At 46.8% G+C, this 17,671-nt stretch overlaps 1 protein-coding gene across 2 annotated transcripts in view; it reads right to left on the reverse strand.

The window, feature by feature from the left end:
* The window catches only part of LOC121166642 (ribosome-binding protein 1-like), a 54,572-nt gene that overhangs the window by 25,651 nt on the left and 11,250 nt on the right, over window positions 1-17,671 (reverse strand). The window contains exons 2-3 of one of the 2 annotated variants that reach the window (XM_040995863.1): window positions 5,958-6,506; window positions 4,319-4,403 (exon numbers count right to left, since the gene is read on the reverse strand). In XM_040995863.1, coding sequence (XP_040851797.1) covers window positions 4,319-4,403; window positions 5,958-6,485 — 613 coding nt within the window. In that variant the 5' untranslated portion in view covers window positions 6,486-6,506. Of the gene's footprint in view, window positions 1-4,294; window positions 6,507-17,671 lie in introns of both variants that reach the window. The other variant, XM_040995862.1, reaches the window with a different exon arrangement.

The raw sequence follows: 17,671 nt of genomic DNA on the forward strand, positions 1-17,671 counted from the left end.
GGACAAGGAAAGGATGTGCTCCTGTCCTCGGCCACTAGCCAGCCAGGTAGGCGGACAAGTCAAGGACAACTCTGAGCAAGTGTGCCTGACCTCATGTCCTAGCAGTCAGCATGATGGGAAGGCTACTGAGCAGGATAGCAGGAGGATGGCCAGAATGCCAGCAGCAGATGAGTCCTGGGGGCTAGAAGCAAGAATGCCAAAAGTTCTCCCCATTCTCAACCACAAGACACTCATCTCCAGCAGAGGGACAACCACTGATGGCCACAGAGACATACACGTTTCCTGGAAACAAGCTCAGCCTTATAAACATTCTGGTGCAACGCTTGCACTTGTCGAATGGGCAGCCCTGGACTTTTGGGCCCTGCCGCCAGCCCTGGCACTGGTCAGTGTTTCTTTTCCATGTGCACAGCTGACTCCTTTCCTCTGTCCTAAGCTCCACTACTGGACAATCAGGCTGGAGTTCTGGGCCTGGTCCCCAGTTACAATGGTCTTTACTGTCAGAGAAGACTCTCTGGGCACCCTAAATGGCCCTAAGGTCTACCTTCAGTGTTACTCTGCACATCACCCCAGAATTACCAAGGTGAAAACACACACAGAAGCACAATATCTCGGAGCTCTGTCCAAGGAGTGTCATCTGCTCCTGCTCTCCAGCAATCTCTCTGGAAGCTTCACTGTTGACTCCTTTGGGATGGTATCTATAGCATTTAAAATAACACAATGGGATCCATTTTTATAGCCCTAAAATAATGTTTAAAGGTCATTAAGTAAGAAGGGTTTTAATACCAAATTTTTCATGCCAACAGCTCCCTAGAATTCCTCTACTGGCAATTCCAAGGGATGCAGTCACAGCCACGAGACTTGAGGCTTTCTTTGAGGCCACTTTTTGAATTTGAAGGGTAAGTATTAGTATACTGAAGAAAAACTCAACTGCAGTAGTCACCATGGTACAGCCAGCCTCACTATCTTGTCTGTTCCATCTCCACAGAGTCCTGCCCTTCAGAATAAACAAACACCCTGTGCCGAAACCCTCAGCCCCTCTCTAACTCTCTGAAAGATCCAGTGCAGCAACTGTCTACCTGTAATTCAACGGGAGTTGGAGGTTGTGCAAATGCCATCCAGTTGCTTTCAAGGGACTTGCAATCCACCAATCTGGATATCCCCCAGGAGGCCCACAACCAGCTGGACATCAACACTGAGGCACACATGTACCCTGAGGTCACTGTTTCTATCACTGTCATTCCCCTAAGGCCTTTACCTCCCACAATCACCACCACACATAGGGGAAAGAACCACACCATGTCCACATCTTTGCACACAGCGCACCTTCTCATCCATCCCTTCTAGGGGATGCACCAAGCCCACCTGAACAGTTGCACTGGATCCCGTCTCAGGAACAGCAAGGCCACTAAGCCAAGACCTGGCTCTGAGTACCCACAGATAACCCCAAGAGTCAAAGAACAACCACCAGGTTCTTCAATGCTGTTTTCATACATTTTGCAAAGCTGCTTTTGAAAAGGGTCACATGGATGCCACTTCTGACCAACTCATGATATTGTTTATGTCGGTCATTTTTACTGAGGTCGATTTGTTTCCATGTGGATTTTTAACACTGTTTGCTGGTTACAGGAAACCGTTTGAGGTCCCTACTCTAGTACAGGCTTGTGACCAGCAGCACCGGAAGCCCCTGGGAGCTGTCAGAGTGCAGAGTCTCCGGCTCCAGCTATGCCTGCAGAGCCAAAATCTTAGGGACTTAACTGTGCATTCAAGTCCAAGAAGCACTCAGAGGTCATTCTGGTCTGGGGTAGGTGGCCTGCGACCACCACAGAGGGCCTGGAGGATGCCTTCACATATCAGCCCAAAGGGAAAGCAGGGCTTATGTGGTGCCCACTCAGGACAACTAAGCACAAACAAGTACTTTCCTGTGCTCACAGGCTTCAAGTCACTCTGGCAAATGAAGCCACATGCCATTCCAGTGTCACGTTGGCTGCATATTGCCCATGCTCTTAATTCTCCAAGTCAATCCTGGCAGTCTCCTGTGGCTAGCAGTATGGTCATGGTCTCCCAACCATGGTGTCCTTGGTGACCTCTCATTGCAACCTCAGAGTGGCCATCTTGTACCATCTGGCTGACCAGGATTAATCTCTTTTACAATTAAACACATTTCCAGCCCACCTTACATTTTTCTTCAGCGGTAAGTGCCTGTGGCTCAAAGCAAACTGTTCAGATCCTGGGCACTCTGCCCAGTGTCTCTGTGGAAGGACAATGCTTCACATGCTTAAGTTCATGTAGGCAACATGGTTGATTCCTGGGCCGGGCTATTCCCTCCCTAGTGATCACAACAGTTAGGAGCAGCTGACACACCAGGCAGGACTGGCTTTCCAAAAACCACTTTAAAAAACTGACTCCACTTGCTTATCTCAGGTGGGACTTTTACGGAATTTCTGACAACTCTGTGTGTGTTGGGGGGGGGTGGGGAGGGGGAGGAATCCCGGTGGAAGGGTGGCAGAACTGGGTTAAGCTGGGAATGATAGCCATTTCATCTGCACTGCATCCTTCCTACTCCGGAATGCTGCGTTTACCTTCTTGGCTCACATTTTCTCTTTAACCACCTCCACAAGCTGCCTTGTGCCCTTGAGGTCACATTCCTACCGAGATTCTACTTTTACCTTCCTTTCCAGTGTTCTCACTAGTTCTGTCTCACAGCTCACTTCAAATGTCTAAAACTAGCTGGGGCAACACCGACTACAAGATGCAGGAGGAGCTGAACACAACTTGAGGTGGGAGAATCAATGCCTCATTACTGCCTTGAGTCTAGCTGGAACAAAATATTATAGGAAGGGCAGAGTGCCTACCCACCAGCCCTGAAATACAGGGCTGAGGCACAGTGTCAGGGCTTGGCAGGGCCAGGCAAGCTGAGCACTGATTCCCAGGAGTCCAGAGTCACTCTCCAAGGGTGCACACCCCTCTCATGCCTGAGCAAATGTCCCATCAAAAGTTGGGGAGGGGCCCGGCACGGTGGCGCAAGTGGTTAAAGGTCCTCACCTTGCACGCCCGGGATCCCATATGGGTGCCGGTTCTAATCCCAGCAGCCCCGCTAACCTTCCAGCTCCCTGCCTGTGGCCCGGGAAAGCAGTCGAGGACGGCCCAAGGCTTTGGGACCCTACACCCGCGTGGGAGACCCGGAAGAGGCTCCTGGCTTCGGACTGGCATAGTATCGGCCGTTGCGCTCACTTGGGGAGTGAATCTTTGGACGGAGGATCTTCCTCTCTGTCTCTCCTCTCTGTATATCCGCCTTTCCAATGAAAAAATAATAAAAAATAAATCTTTAAAAAAAAAAAAGTTGGGGAGGGCAGGAAGAAAAAGCAGGGGAGGAGGGAACCTGAGAGAAGGTGACACAGCTCAACAGAATGCACAACAGGGGAAGCTCAGCTGAAAATAAGAGGCCCTGCGCCACTCAACACAACACAACACAACACAACACAACACAACCCAGCCCTGATGGTATCTTTTGTCAAGACAAAGGGAACTGATTTCCAAGTTGGCTAGTGGTTTTCAGAGGTAAAACTTAAATAAATAAATAAAACAAGTGGATTAAATGAATGATAGAACATGAAAGAGGAACTTTCCCTTGACCTAATTCTTATTGTAATATGTATTTAAGATGATGGATGGCAAATCAACTCTGTTATTTCATGTCGATTCATGCATCTATTCAATAAAAACGAATGCAACTGCTCCTTAAAAACAACACCCTATGTTTACACACTGAGCAAGCAAGCACATAGATGCACCCAGATTAGAACACCTAACAGGCTGACAATAGAGATGGACTCCCAAGCAGACACTATTCAATCCTCACAGCCTCTTTCCCATGTCACTGCAGTCCCTCTTGCCAGACAGCTCTGGAAGCAGGGCTGTCACATGACTTGCCCTGGTAAATAGGCTACTGGAGTGACATACACCTGCCTGAAACCCCTGTGTGTGAACCTCTGCCTCAGGAGCCACTGAAGCCACAGGCTGGGTCCCGAGTGACACACACAGACACCCATAGTGAGGAGCCAACCCAGTTCAATCCCACCTTGAAGCAGAGCCAGCCGGTTGAGACAGACGCAGAGCCAACTGGCCAGCCGCATCTGAGGTGCAAGGATAAACACCTGCCTTTGTGGAGCACTAACTCCTGCAGTGTGTGCTACACAGCTGCGCAGTGGTACCAGCTGAGACAGATGGCATGCTCAGAGGAAGCCCACAGGCCGCTTAGACAGACCCCCTTCAAGATCAGAAAGCAGTAACTTACCAGGTTCCTCCTTTTTCTTTGAACCAGACTTCTTCTTCTTCTTCTTCTTTGCAGGAGGATCCTCTTGCTTTGGCATCTCCTGGCTCTGCACTGCATCTGTGATTTTGCCCTGGACAGGAGCTGAATCTGTCTTTTTACCCTGATTGGCAGCCCCTTCTACCTTTTTGCCCTGGTTGGGGGCCCCCTCTGTTTTTTTCCCCTGGTTTGTAACATTGTCTGCCTTTGTGCCCTGATTCTGGGCTCCCTCTCCCTTCTTGCTCTGGTTCTGGGCCCCCTCTCCCTTCTTGTTCTGGTTCTGGGCCCCCTCTCCCTTCTTGCTCTGGTTCTGAGCTCCGTCTCCCTTCTTGCTTTGGTTCTGAGTTCCCTCTCCCTTCTTACTCTGGTTCTGGGTTCCCTCTCCCTTCTTGCCCTGGTTTGGGGCTCCCTCTCCCTTCTTGCTCTGGTTCTGGGTGCCCTCTCCTTTCTGGTTCTGGGCCCCCTCTCCTTTCTTACTCTGGTTTTGGGTTCCCTCTCCCTTCTTACTCTGGCTCTGGGCCCCCTCTCCCTTCTTACTCTGGTTCTGGGTCCCTTCTGCCTTCTTGCCCTGGTTTGGGGCCCCCTCTACATTTTTACCCTGGTTCTGAGCCCCCTCCCCTTTTTTGCCCTGATTCGCAGCCCCTTCTGCTTTTTTGCCCTGGTTTGGAGTTCCCTCTGCCTTCTTACTCTGATTTGGGGTTCCTTCTCCTTTCTTGCCTTGGTTTGGGGCCCCTTCTACCTTCTTGCCTTGGTTTGAGGTTCCCTCTGCCTTCTTACTCTGATTTGGGGTTTCTTCTCCTTTCTTACTCTGCTTTGGGGTCCCCTCCCCCTTCTTGTTCTGGTTCTGGGTTCCCTCCCCCTTCTTGCCTTGACTTGAGGTTCCTTCTGCTTTCTTGCTCTGGTTCTGAGTTACTTCTCCTTTCTTACCCTGGCTTGGGGCTCCCTCTGCCTTCTTACCCTGGTTTGGGGTTCCCTCTGCCTTCTTACCCTGGTTTGGGGCTCCTTCTCCTTTTTTACCCTGGTTTGGGGCCCCCTCTGTCTTCTTACCCTGGTTTGGGGTTCCTTCTCCTTTCTTACCCTGGTTTGGGGTTTCTTCTCCTTTCTTACCCTGGTTTGGGGTTCCTTCTTTCTTACCCTGGTTTGGGGTCCCTTCTTTCTTACCCTGGCTTGGGGTTCCTTCTCCTTTCTTACCCTGGTTTGGGGTTCCTTCTCCTTTCTTACCCTGGTTTGGGGCTCCTTCTCCTTTCTTACCCTGGTTTGGGGTTCCTTCTCCTTTCTTACCCTGATTTGGGGTTCCTTCTCCTTTCTTACCCTGATTTGGGGTTCCTTCTCCTTTCTTACCCTGGTTTGGGGTTCCTTCTCCTTTCTTACCCTGGTTTGGGGTTCCCTCTCCTTTCTTACCCTGGTTTGGGGTTCCTTCTCCTTTCTTACCCTGGTTTGGGGTTCCCTCTCCCTTCTTGCTTGAGGTTGGAGTCCCCTCCCCCTTCTTGTTCTGGTTCTGAGGTCCCTCTGTCTTCTTGCCCTGATTTGGGGCTGCCTCCCCCTTTTTGCCCTGACTCTGAACCCCCTCTGATTTTTTGCCTTGACTAGTGCCAGTGCCTGCAGTGCTGGCCTTGGCACCCACTGGGGGCACAACCACCATAGGCACCTCCTTGGGCGCAGCTTCAAAGATAGCAGCCTTGGAGGTGAGAACCTGGACGGAATTCACTACAGAACTGACTGCTGGCTCCACCTTTGCTACTTTTTTCTCCTTCTTCTTTTTGTCCTTAGGGGATGAGGCTGGCTTCTCTTGGGGCATGGCTGTTACAGTGGCTACAGGGGCAATGACCACCTGGGACTGGACTGGAATTGGGGCCACAGCTACAGCAGGTGCCCGCAAGGTATCTTTCAGGAGAAGGGTCACGCCGGGGACTGGTTCATGATCAGGTATCTTCCCATTAGGTTTCTCTTCCTTTTTCTTGGTCTTTCCTTTCTTCTCGACTGTTTTCTCCTTCTTTTTCTTCTCTACCTTCTGGTGGTGGGTCTTGGCCATCTCTTTGCGCTGGTTGGCGAGGGCTTCTTCGTACGATGTCTCCTTCATGGAGAAGGTGGACACTAGGAAGATGCCGATGGCGGAAACCACCATGAACCCACCAAAGACCACAACTCCCAAGGTCTGAGTGTCGTAAATATCCATCTTGGCTGGCCTTCTTTTCACCTGCCAAATACACACAGGGAGATGATGGTGATTATTATTTTTATTTTTATAGAAATCGAGAGACTTGATAGTCTCCACCTCTGCCCTGGCCATCACACTTAAGGTGCCTGTATTCCTTCTTCAGGTGAACAGATTTAAGCTTTAACATCCCGTGTTCTTGCCCACCCACTGTAGGAGTGAGGAGTCCCTACCGGTAGACGGGGGCAGACTGCAGGTCTAGAAGCTGAGTACACAGTGCTCAATGATGCCAACAGAAGACAGCCCTGCTAGAGGGAAGTACAACACACAAGCTGGTGTAAAACTCAGAACGGCAGCAAATCCCCCCATGTCTTCCTTGACTGCCTTCCCAGGCCACAAGCAGGGAGCTGGATGGGAAGTGGAGCAGCTGGGATTACAACCGGCGCCCATATGGGATCCCGGTGTGTTTAAGGTAAGGACTTCAGCTGCTAGGCCATGTTGCCGGGTCCGAGAGATGTTTTGATTTTTCACATTGGGCCAATCTTTTCCTTCTCTTCTCTTGATGTGAAATTATTAATTCAAAAATACCACATGGGCCAAGGTAAAAACACACCTGTACTGCATGCTCTGTGCTCTGGTCCTGTTGTGCGTTTAGGCCATGTGCTCTGGGCAGCAGGTGCTGGTTTGCGTTTAGACCACATGCTCTATGGGTAGTAGGCCCCTGGTATGCGCTTAGATCACGAGCTCTGGGCAGCAGGTCCCTGGTGTGTTTAGGCCATGTGCTCTGGACAGCAGGCCTTGGTGTACATTTCAGCTGCATGCTCTGTGGGCAGCAGGCCCTGGTGTGTGTGCCATTTCTGCTGCGTTGCCTCCCCTCTCCAGTGCTGATCAACATAGCTACGCAGGGGCCTGCATTACAACCCTGACAGGTCACGACACACTGCTTTTGTTGGCCAGAAATGGCTCCTGAAGTCACCGAGCCTGCACCTACACAATGGACAAAAGGCTCAGCAAGCCTGTTTGGATCTTCAGTCACCAAGCCCTGTGCTGAACTCACATGTCAAACCTTACTGCCTACCAAGTCCAAAGGGCAAAGGCCAATGGACCACACCTTCTGGCCACCTCCACCTCACTGGGATCTCCAAGAGGTTTGCTGATTTGGGTGTACTCATTCAATGCTGATGTTATTACCCTTTCCCAGGTCCCTGAACTGGAAGAGTCTACAAGGATTTGAATGAGTGAACAGACCTGGGGAAGGAGGGTACAAGAGAGGAGGGGAAGAAGGGAAGTGGCTCTCCAGGCACTGGAGAGGTGGGTTGCCATGGTTGGCAGCACAGACTTTGAGATTTCCCACTCCTTTCTGAATGGTTACAATGTTCAGATCTTACTACAAACAAAATACTGTTTGTTTTTTAAAATAAAAGGTGCCAAGTGTTGCATTTTATGAGCCAACCTAGAAATCAGAACTGTAAAGATTAAGGGAGAAGCTCCAGTGAGGCATTCAGAAAAGGGTCACAGACAGGAGAAGAAGGAAGTGCCAGACACCTGCCCAGGAACCCCAAACTTGACCTCAGAGTGAAAAGGGGCACTGTGTAACTGGGCATCTGCTCTAAGAAAGATATCACTTGCAGCCAGCACAATGGCTCAAATGGCCATCCTTTGCCTACAAAGTGCCAGCATCCTGTATGGGGTCAGTTCATATCCCAGCTATCAGCTTTGCATCCAGCTCCCTGCTATGGCCTAGGAAAGCAGTAGATGATGGCCCAAGTCCTCGGGACCCTGTACCCAGATGGGAGACCTGGAAGAAGCTCCTGGCTGCTGGCTTTGGATCAGCTCATTTCTGGCCGTTTCAATCGTTTGGGGAATGAACCAAGAAATGGAAGATCTTTCTGTCTCTCTCTTCTCTCTGTAAATCTGCCTTTCCGATAAAAATCAATAAATCTGAAGAAAAAAGTCACTCTCAAGTGACATGCACATATCATGTCATGCGCATTCATTGTCTCTCTCTAGAAAGGTAAGACCTTTGTGGCAAGAAGACAAACTTCCCAGCACATGCTGTGCAAACCCATCCCTCCACCAGCTGTAGCTGTGTCCCTCCCTTCATCCACAGACAGTACCCTGGGGTGGGCAGGCCAAGGCCCAGCCATCTACGTCAGCTAACACTGTTGCAAACAAAGCCTGAGGTCCCGGATGCCAGGCAAGGTGGCACATACATCTCCACATGGATTCTGACCTCTGGCCCTCAGGGGCAATGGCATGATTCACTGGCACAGCCTAAGCCCAAGCCTAGATGCTGGAGAGGGAACTGACCTGCTTGGCCTTGGATGAAGCCAGCAGTGGGGAGGGCAGGCGACAAGCCAGATGTTCCACGTCACACAGACATCCCCAAGAAGCTCATCAGCAGGGGAGTGTTCAGGTACAAAAACTTTATTACCTTCCCTCCACGCATTCTATTCATTTGACCCCAAAACCCTCTCAAATAGCAGCCCTTTCTCCAGAGGGTGTTGGGGGTTAGAGGTGGGAATAAGAAGGGCCTGGGTCACCCTGGCTGAGACTCTGGAACCCCAGGGCTTCCCAACAACCATGTCCTATAGAGGGGGGATCCCTGGGCAGCTGGAACAGACATCGCTCAGGCACCAGAACCTGACCAGCCAGCGGCCATCCACAAAGCAGGGTTTGTTTGGTGCCAAGCACTGTGGAACTCTGTGTAACCTTGTGGTTCCCAACTTGTGAACTCCAATAGGGACGCCAAGGCTAGAAACTCAGCCTTTAATCTTGCTCCACAGAGGCAAACATGAGACACAGAAATACATTCTCTGCAGGGAGCACAGAATTGAGCAAGGCAAACCTGGGAGAGTATTTTCCTTCACAGTGCAGACAAATGTATGTTTTATAGTGGCACCTACGTGGCTTCCCAGCTTCTGCAGACTGAGCTGCTTTAAAAAGACATCACATACTCAACAGTAATTCCTGAGTTAGAATTTGGTAAAAAGGAATCCTTCACAGCAAAATGAAAAAGCCCTGGTATGAAGTACTGACACAGAGACTTTCAGGGCCCAGGCAGCATGACCACAGCCAGCAGAGAAGCCAATGAGAAAACCACCCCCACTGGGAGCTCCTGGAGTTGCAGAAGTGGTCAAACAGAGATGCCCCCAAACACATTCGCTGCTATTAAAAGTCACCAAGATTACCATGATCATAGGCATTAGGGCTTTCAGCCACACTCCTACCCAGGGGAGCAATCAAAATAGGCCCTGTACAGCCCGACCACAGGATCTTCACTTTTATCAATTCCAGAACCTCTGTGGCACAGGCACTTTGAGTCACTATTCTGAGTACATACACCAAGTCCAAAGCAAACAGACAAGGGACCCAGAGAGCAGGAGGTGGGAGGTCATGCAGAGGCTGGGGCATCTTCAGGCTCAGCAGACCGAACTCATAGCCCACCTCCAGGACCCCCTGAGAATGGCTTTTCTTCTTAGACTTTGGGAACAAAAGGAGTGGAAGCTCCAAATACCTTAGACATGGAGCACACCCGATAAGTCATGTGTCCCAACCAAGCCAGTCAAGTCTAACGGAGCAGTAGGGATCCAGACAGGCTATGTGCCAAGACCCCCAGTGACACCACCACGAGCCTGGTCTCATCATTACTCAACAGTTCCAATGCAGATCACACATGGACGCCCACTGAAGCAAAGGGCAGGGTGATCAACCAGAGCAGGCTCCAGGCCCGTCTCCTGGGCAAAAGGTAACTTAGCAGGGGGCGACAGAGCTAGAACACAATGAGAACAGAGAGCGACAGACACAGCTGCACCCCCTCTATTTTCAATTACACAGCATCCCTAATCTGAAAACCCAAAATGCTCCCAAATCTGAACCTATGACCATCAACATAATGCCAAGTGGAAAATCCCATCACTGATCTCACATGATGATAGGCTGAAACACAGGCATACTAAAAATGATACATGCAATTGCCTTCTGGCTATGTGCACAAGGGGTATGGGAAACATAAATAAACTTGCTTCTTATGCCTGGGCCTCCTCCCTCAGCTGTCTAATATATCTATGTAATGACAAAGAAATCCTGCTTGGGAAGCCCTCCTGATCCTAAGCATTTCAGGTAAGGGAATACAACCTGTTTTCATGACACAGCTCAAACACCAAAGAGTAAAAATGAAAAATATGAACATCTATTTGCCAACACCCAGGCTTATCAAATCCTGATGGTTTGCCACAATTGCCTCCAGGTCACTTAGCACTTACATATTATTTCCACTTAGATCCCTGCAAGCGAAGTAAGTGATTTGGCTTATACATCGGTAACTGCAGTGAGGGACCCCAGCCTGCCTGGGTGTCATCTGGCATCATCTCCCGACTAATCTTTGTTCCTGAGATTGCTTCCTACAGGCTGTCATGGCTTCAGCTCATTGATCCTTACCCAGACTCACATGATGGCACCAGACCACAAGTACACTTCCCTGTGTGTTTAGGTTCTTCAAGCTGATGCTACTGGCACAAACCTGTAGGGTTAAACAGGTTTGGGAAAAGATCTCCCCATGTCCATCCCCTTCCACTCCCCCCAAGTCCCTTCCTGGAGACAACCCCTGTTGCTGGGAGTCCCTTTTCTGGTTGGGAATCAAATTCCTTCTGAGAGCTTTGGTAACGCTTTTTGCAGTTAGGTTTTTCCAAGTCCTGTTTTACAAGGGATTCACTCTGGCAGCTGACAGGAAACAGTGATATGACTTTCCCCCATGGGCTCAATGACCCAACACTGCTTCCTGTCAGGGCTCCTCCATCCCCTTGCATGCACACGGCCATCTCCCAGCCACTGAATCCTACACTTTGTTCTCTCCTGTCCACCTCTACTCCTGGCATCAACACTACGTTCTCAGTCTGTGGATGCTCTCTGAAATGTCTGCTGAGGTTCTCATTTACGCCTCTGAATTTCTGAATGAACGTGGGGAGAACTGACAGCAGTACCTAGGAGTGCTGCCGGTCAATGAACACCACATGCTCTGACTCTACCCAAATTAAATGTTCTCTTTAACACTTTCAGAAAGGTTTTTTTTTTTTTAATGGCTTTCTTGATAAAAGTCATAGATTATGTTAAATGTGCTAGAAAAAAGCTATTTTTTGTAAACTACTTTCCCTATTCTCCAGCAACAGATAGACAACCAGCAAACTTATTCACTGCTGGGTATGTGTCACTGACACAACAAAAAGAACAATCACCTGTGGGGGAAAAAGCAATTACTGTTTTACTGTTTCTTTCTAAACTGTATTGTCTTCTCTTCTGCCTTAACAGAACTGAAGGCAGCTTCCCTCTGCATGCCTGTGGCCACTATCAGTGTACCACTTCCCAGCTGGACTACCGTAGGGTTTTAGCAGAAAACTTTTAGGGAACATGGGAATCTTACACTCTTAGGGACCTTTTGTTCAATTAGGTGTTTAACCTTGGCCAATATGAGCTCCTTATCACATGATCCTTTCCTCCTTTCACCTGGAATGTGGTTCCCTCTAATTGGTAGGGAAACACCCCAGCACTCTCAGAGGATGCCTGAAACCGCAGAGAAAAACTCCTCACTGGAGATGCTAGTTTTTTCCTCTATGTACAAGGGGACTTCAAGAAGTTAATGGCAAAAACACAATTAATTGTGGGCATCTAAAAAAAAATCCACACATAGGAGCTCTCTTGCCCTCTGAGCCTCTTAAAAAAAAAAAAAGGCTTATTTTGACAGGGAAGGTTGAACTCCATGAAGTTTTTCACAGTATGTACTTTCCAAGAGCTTTTAAAAGATATCTTGTATACATCTATGAACATTTTAAATTTACAGTTCTGCACAGAAAGACATTGGCAAAAATAACTTACAGTAAGTAAAACACAACAAACTGCCAGAATATCATTCTTGCACTTCAGGGCCACTATTAAGTAAAACAAGGGTAACATGGCAGTCACGCTACAGGCAAACCAAGACGACTGATGAGGGTCTGACAGGCAGGTAGCACGTAAAGCATGGACACACAGGACAAAGGCAGGAGTCCGTGCTGAGCAGCAAAGGCTGGGACAGGGCACTGAGTGTCATCAGGACACTTAGAAGAGTGCAGTGTTAACACTTATGATTTGGTGAGCCTGAAATCTCCCATGCTCGACCAAAAGGTAACTGAAACCATGGAAAGCAAGACCATGGCTAAGGGGAGACGCTGCTATATATGCTCTATGGCTCTTTCATAATACATGCTGTGCACCTTTATATGAGGCATCTCCCTGTGTTCTGGGTGAGAAACACGGGAGAGTATTCTTAAGCTGTCAACAAGCTACAGTTTATCCTTCTCCCCATCTTGTGGGGGCTTGTATAAAAATGGGGCTGTTTGTTGCAGGTTTGAAAGAACCCTACTCTACAGATCTCTCCCTGGCATGGGGCAGCTGGGAAGAGCACTGACACATTCTAATCACTGATTTAATTTCAATGATTCTAGAAACAGCTTTCAGGTTTAGGATCCACTCTGTAGTATTAGTTTTCATTGTTCCTGGGTCTATCTTCCACTGGTTTATTCTGTTCTTTCGCACTACTTGGCGGGTATCAACTTTCAATGTTTCCTCTCTTCTTGAACCACACATTTACACATTCAAGTCTCCCTGTGGATATGGCTATGGCCTCCTCCCACACCCTCCTACTCAGTGTCCTCACTGTTGTCCCATGTTATTTTCTGATTTCCACATTCTCTCTCCTTTGACTTGTGAGTATGTAGCATGTTTAACTTTCCTACTACATGGTGGGATTCTGAACTTCCATTGATAAATCCTGGTTTAACTACACTGCCACCAAGGAATACGTTCTATGTGATAGTTAAAAGTTGTTAGACTTTTGTGGTTGTTTGTATTCATTTGAGAGGCAAAGCAAAATGTCTCCCTAAGTATCTGCAACAGATTGGGTTGAGCCAACCCAAATCTAGAGGGCCCAAACTCTGTCCGGGTCTCCCCAGATAGGTGGGTGGTACTCAAGCTTTGGCCCCATCGTCTGCTGCCTCAGGGTGCACATCAGCAGGGAGCTGGATTAGCCACACAGGTGGGCCTCGAGCCCACGGTGCGGGATATGGGCACCCCAAGTGGTGGCTTATCCCATAGCACAATACCCCTTTCAGCTTTCAGAAAAAATTAATTTACCTGCGTTCCAGGACTTGAGAATCACATACACACGTTTATTATCACATGCAAATAAACCCATAAAACAGTAACTCAGTATGTAGAATGTACTGGTACTTTCTAGGCCATCAAAAACATTAAGGTTTCCAACAACCAAAAAAACTCCCACAACAGGTGAGGCTTACAGTTGAAAACCACTGATTTGGATTACAGCATATTTGGTGAACTTTGCTAGCCTGTGGACAATTTTTATAAACAAATGTATACCCTAATAGAGTATCAGCCTCTATGTGTCTTCAAGTGTAGTCACCTGAAGAACTTATTTTTTTCTGCTTGCTTACTCTTGCCAAATTCTGGGAGCTCTTAACTATCCTGCTATGATCACAGACTTGCCAATTTCTTTTCAAAACCTGTCAATGTGCAATTACTTAGTGGTCATCTCATTAGATTGGAACGGAGTATCAGAACCGTTACATTATCCTGGTAAAGTGCCTGTTATTTTTTCTCCCTATTCTATAGCAATCCTTGTTACATAATGATTTTCTCCTCATGAAACTCTAGTTTGCATTATTTATTTTGAAAGTTTTACTAATGTTTGAAGTGTTCACATTGGCCTTTTTTTTTTCCTATTCTTTTACTTCCAACCCCCTGTGTTGCTATGCTTTAATTGAAGCTCTTAAAAATAGCATATAACTGGATTTTATTTTAAGATCAGTGTGGTAATTTGTCTTTCTAACTGGTAGATTTAGTCAACCACCACCAACTGCGAGCTCCCTATCTAATGGAGTCACTTGTATTTTTATTTTCTGTTTCTCTACATGCTTTTTCTCTGATTCACCTCCTTCATCTGCACTCTTCATTGTACCATCCAAGCATTATCTCTTTTTCTTCTGGAAAAGGTATGGAAGTTAAACATTTCTTTCTTTCTTTTTTTTTTTCAGCAAGTACTCATTCAAAAAAAATAGCCTTCACCCTAATGTTTTCTCAACTTACATCCCTAAAGCCACCAGCCACCTCCTGAACAGAACCCAGGTCTCCAGTGTGGTGTTCTTCCTTTGTCTCTGTGCCCCCCACCTCCTCCCCAACTCCCCTCCTGTCACTCACACCTGGAGGAGCCACTGCTGTTTCATGCCAGATGGCCCACGCTGACTGTGCAAATCCCCCAGTACTTGCCATTTGCTCTTTACTGCTTCTTACCATCCCTCCTCTTTCAGGGTCTTGTCCAAGCATATACACTACTAGTTCCTTCAGTAAGCTTTTCTTCTTGAAAACGTGCTCTGTCCTTACAGGTCTGAAAATCTATTTCACCTTCATTCTTCACTGGTGGATTAAAAGAGCACACAATTTCAAGCCAACAGCTGTCTCACACTGCCTTGAAGGCACTGTCTTCTGCCTTTTGTTTTTTAAGTAGCAAGATTACCACTGAGACCCATATCATTATTTGTTACTCCTTTATTGAATTCCCTTATCTCTCTCTACTTTGAAGTTTCTGGGTTTCTAAGAAACCAATCAAGTATTCTTAATGGTGTACCTACGCCATTCAGTTTCCCTGCGCTTCCCCAGTTTGAGGAGGCATAGTTTTTCATCAATTCTGAAAAATTCTTGTCTACTTAGTTTTCTGGAAATAGCTATTCTCTTACCCTTATGTGGCTGAAGCCCACAGTGAGGCCTCAGTCTTCCTGCACTACAATTAGGCAAACTCCTCAATAATGTGCTCCATTCACCAATTCTCCTTTCAGCTACATCTAACCACTTGAGTTCTGCTTCGTTTGATTGAGCGCTTTTTGCATAATGTGATGTTTTTTCCCTTTCCATGCTTTTAATCACCCTCCTTTCCACCCTAACCAGTGCTTTCTATATTGTGTCTGCTAAACGCCAGAGAGAGAGAAGGAAGCTTCAGCAGCAGCAATCCTTTGTGGGGATATGTGGGTCTGCCAGTCCCCCAGGCCCTCAGTGGTTAGCATTCTGAGGAATGGGCACCTTGGTTGAAACCCTCACGACAAGACAGGTATGCTTCTCAAAGTCATCTGCCCTTATTTGCAGGCCAATCTCTTTTCCAGAGGTGCATCCTTTCCGGGCTCAGGCTTTGCATGGGACATTAGCCATCTGCCACAAATTTCTTTTCCCCTGGATGTGAAAGCCAGTCTCGAGATGACCTTGGTGGACAAAACCCCACCTACACCTCACAGCAGGTAAGCAGAGATGAGCTGTAAGTCACTCCCCTTGCTTGAGTTTTGACTACCTCATAAGTTCAGCTGTGCTTTTTAAAAACTATTAATTTTATCTAACATTTCTAAGAGGGTTTCAGATAATCTGATCTGAAATTTTAATTGCAATCTGATTGGTTTTTTAATCCAGAGAAAATGAAGCAAGTAAAAGATGGATTGTGAAATAATTCATGTTTTAAGAGGATAAAGTAACTAATTTTCTATTTTTAAAAAATAACGCTTATTTTTAAGTTGAAGCACTAAAAATAGAAATGTATTCTATTATTAGCCTTTGCTTATTCACCAGCCATTTCAGATCCAATTTCTATGCCTGAGGGGGAAAACCAAAGAATTGACATGTTTTTTGTTTCTCTAAAATAATGATCTTTGGAAAAGCAGACACACAGGTAACCTGAGAGCTTACTATTAAGGCTGCACCTTACTGAAGGTGACAACATGCTTAGGATCAAGACTCTTGGCCTCTTAAGAAATCCTGAGCCTGAGACATGCTGGCACACAGTTCTCACTGCACCAGAAACCCATGGCCACAAAGCAAGTGTCAGTCTGACTGGTGACCACACCTCAGCAACGCCTATATGTCCTATCAGAACAGCACCTGCTCATTTATATTAAAAGGATCAGATCTGAAAAGGTGCAGGTTATTCACATGGAGGAATGCAATGCCGACCACGGCATCTTACATATTTTTGCTAAGAGTCATTTCGGTTCTTCATACTTTTCACACTCACACACGCTCAGGGTGTCTTTAAGTTTCATTTTCTGTTTGTTGCTGGTATGCAGAAATAAATTGATTCCATTTTCATAACTCAAAAAAATATTGATTTTGCTTTTCTGCAGCAACCCTGCCTAATGATAGTAATATATCTATAGCTTTAAAAAATGTTTCATACAAACACATGCCTCATTGTTTCTTTTCTTTTCCAATCTTTCAATCTCCTACGTCATTTCTGGAAGCCTGCACAGGACAGGGCCTCCAGCAGTACTGTGCAGGAATGACAGCAGGCATCCTGTTTCTTCCTTTCCTGAGAGCAGGGCAAGTTTCAGGCAGCTCATTGTTTAGTGCAATGTTTGCTGACCACATCCCTTATCAAGCTAGAGAAGTTGGCTTTTATTCTTTGCCTGACCAGATGCTGTATTTTATCAAATACTTTCTCTGTTTCTATGAAGGCAATCATACTAGCCTACCCCTATAGTTCAATAGCATGGAATATGACTATAAATTTATTTTTAAGAGGTACACCAAGTCTACATTTCTAAGAGAAACACAATTTAGCCTCTAAACGAGCTGCAAGATTTGGTATGAGATCTGATATTTTTCTTTCCTCCTATTTTTGTCAGGTTTTGAGGTTGGCTGGCATCCCACAGTAGACAGGGTGGTATGGGGCTTTGTTTTTTGTTTTGCTTTTTCTTTTTGGTTTTTTGGAAGCGATGAGAACAACTGGAACTGTTTAGATGTATAGCAGAGACCAAGGAAGCCACCTGGGCCTGGTATTTCCTTTGCGAGAAGACAATCACAGAACCTACCTCTGCTTGGCTCAGTGTAGAAGTTAGATTTTTCCAGAAATTTATTATGTCAGGTCTTGAAAACTTTTCTCCAGGCTCAGATATATAAAAGAAGCTATACATCTAATGTATTATTGCCTCCATATCGATCATTTATACAGTTTTAATTCTACAGAACAACACTACTTATAAAAACTTTACAGCATCTTCTTCCTAACAGCTTTTTAAAATGTGTAACCATTTGTCATGAAGTTCCTTCCATTTTACATTCTTGATACTACCTGTACCTTCGTATAGATCAATTCTGCTTGAGATTCATCAATAGTATCC

This window comes from Ochotona curzoniae, unplaced genomic scaffold, assembly GCF_017591425.1.
Source record: "Ochotona curzoniae isolate NIBS_2020 unplaced genomic scaffold, NIBS_Ocur_1.0 patch188, whole genome shotgun sequence".
NCBI classification, from domain to species: Eukaryota; Metazoa; Chordata; class Mammalia; order Lagomorpha; family Ochotonidae; genus Ochotona; species Ochotona curzoniae.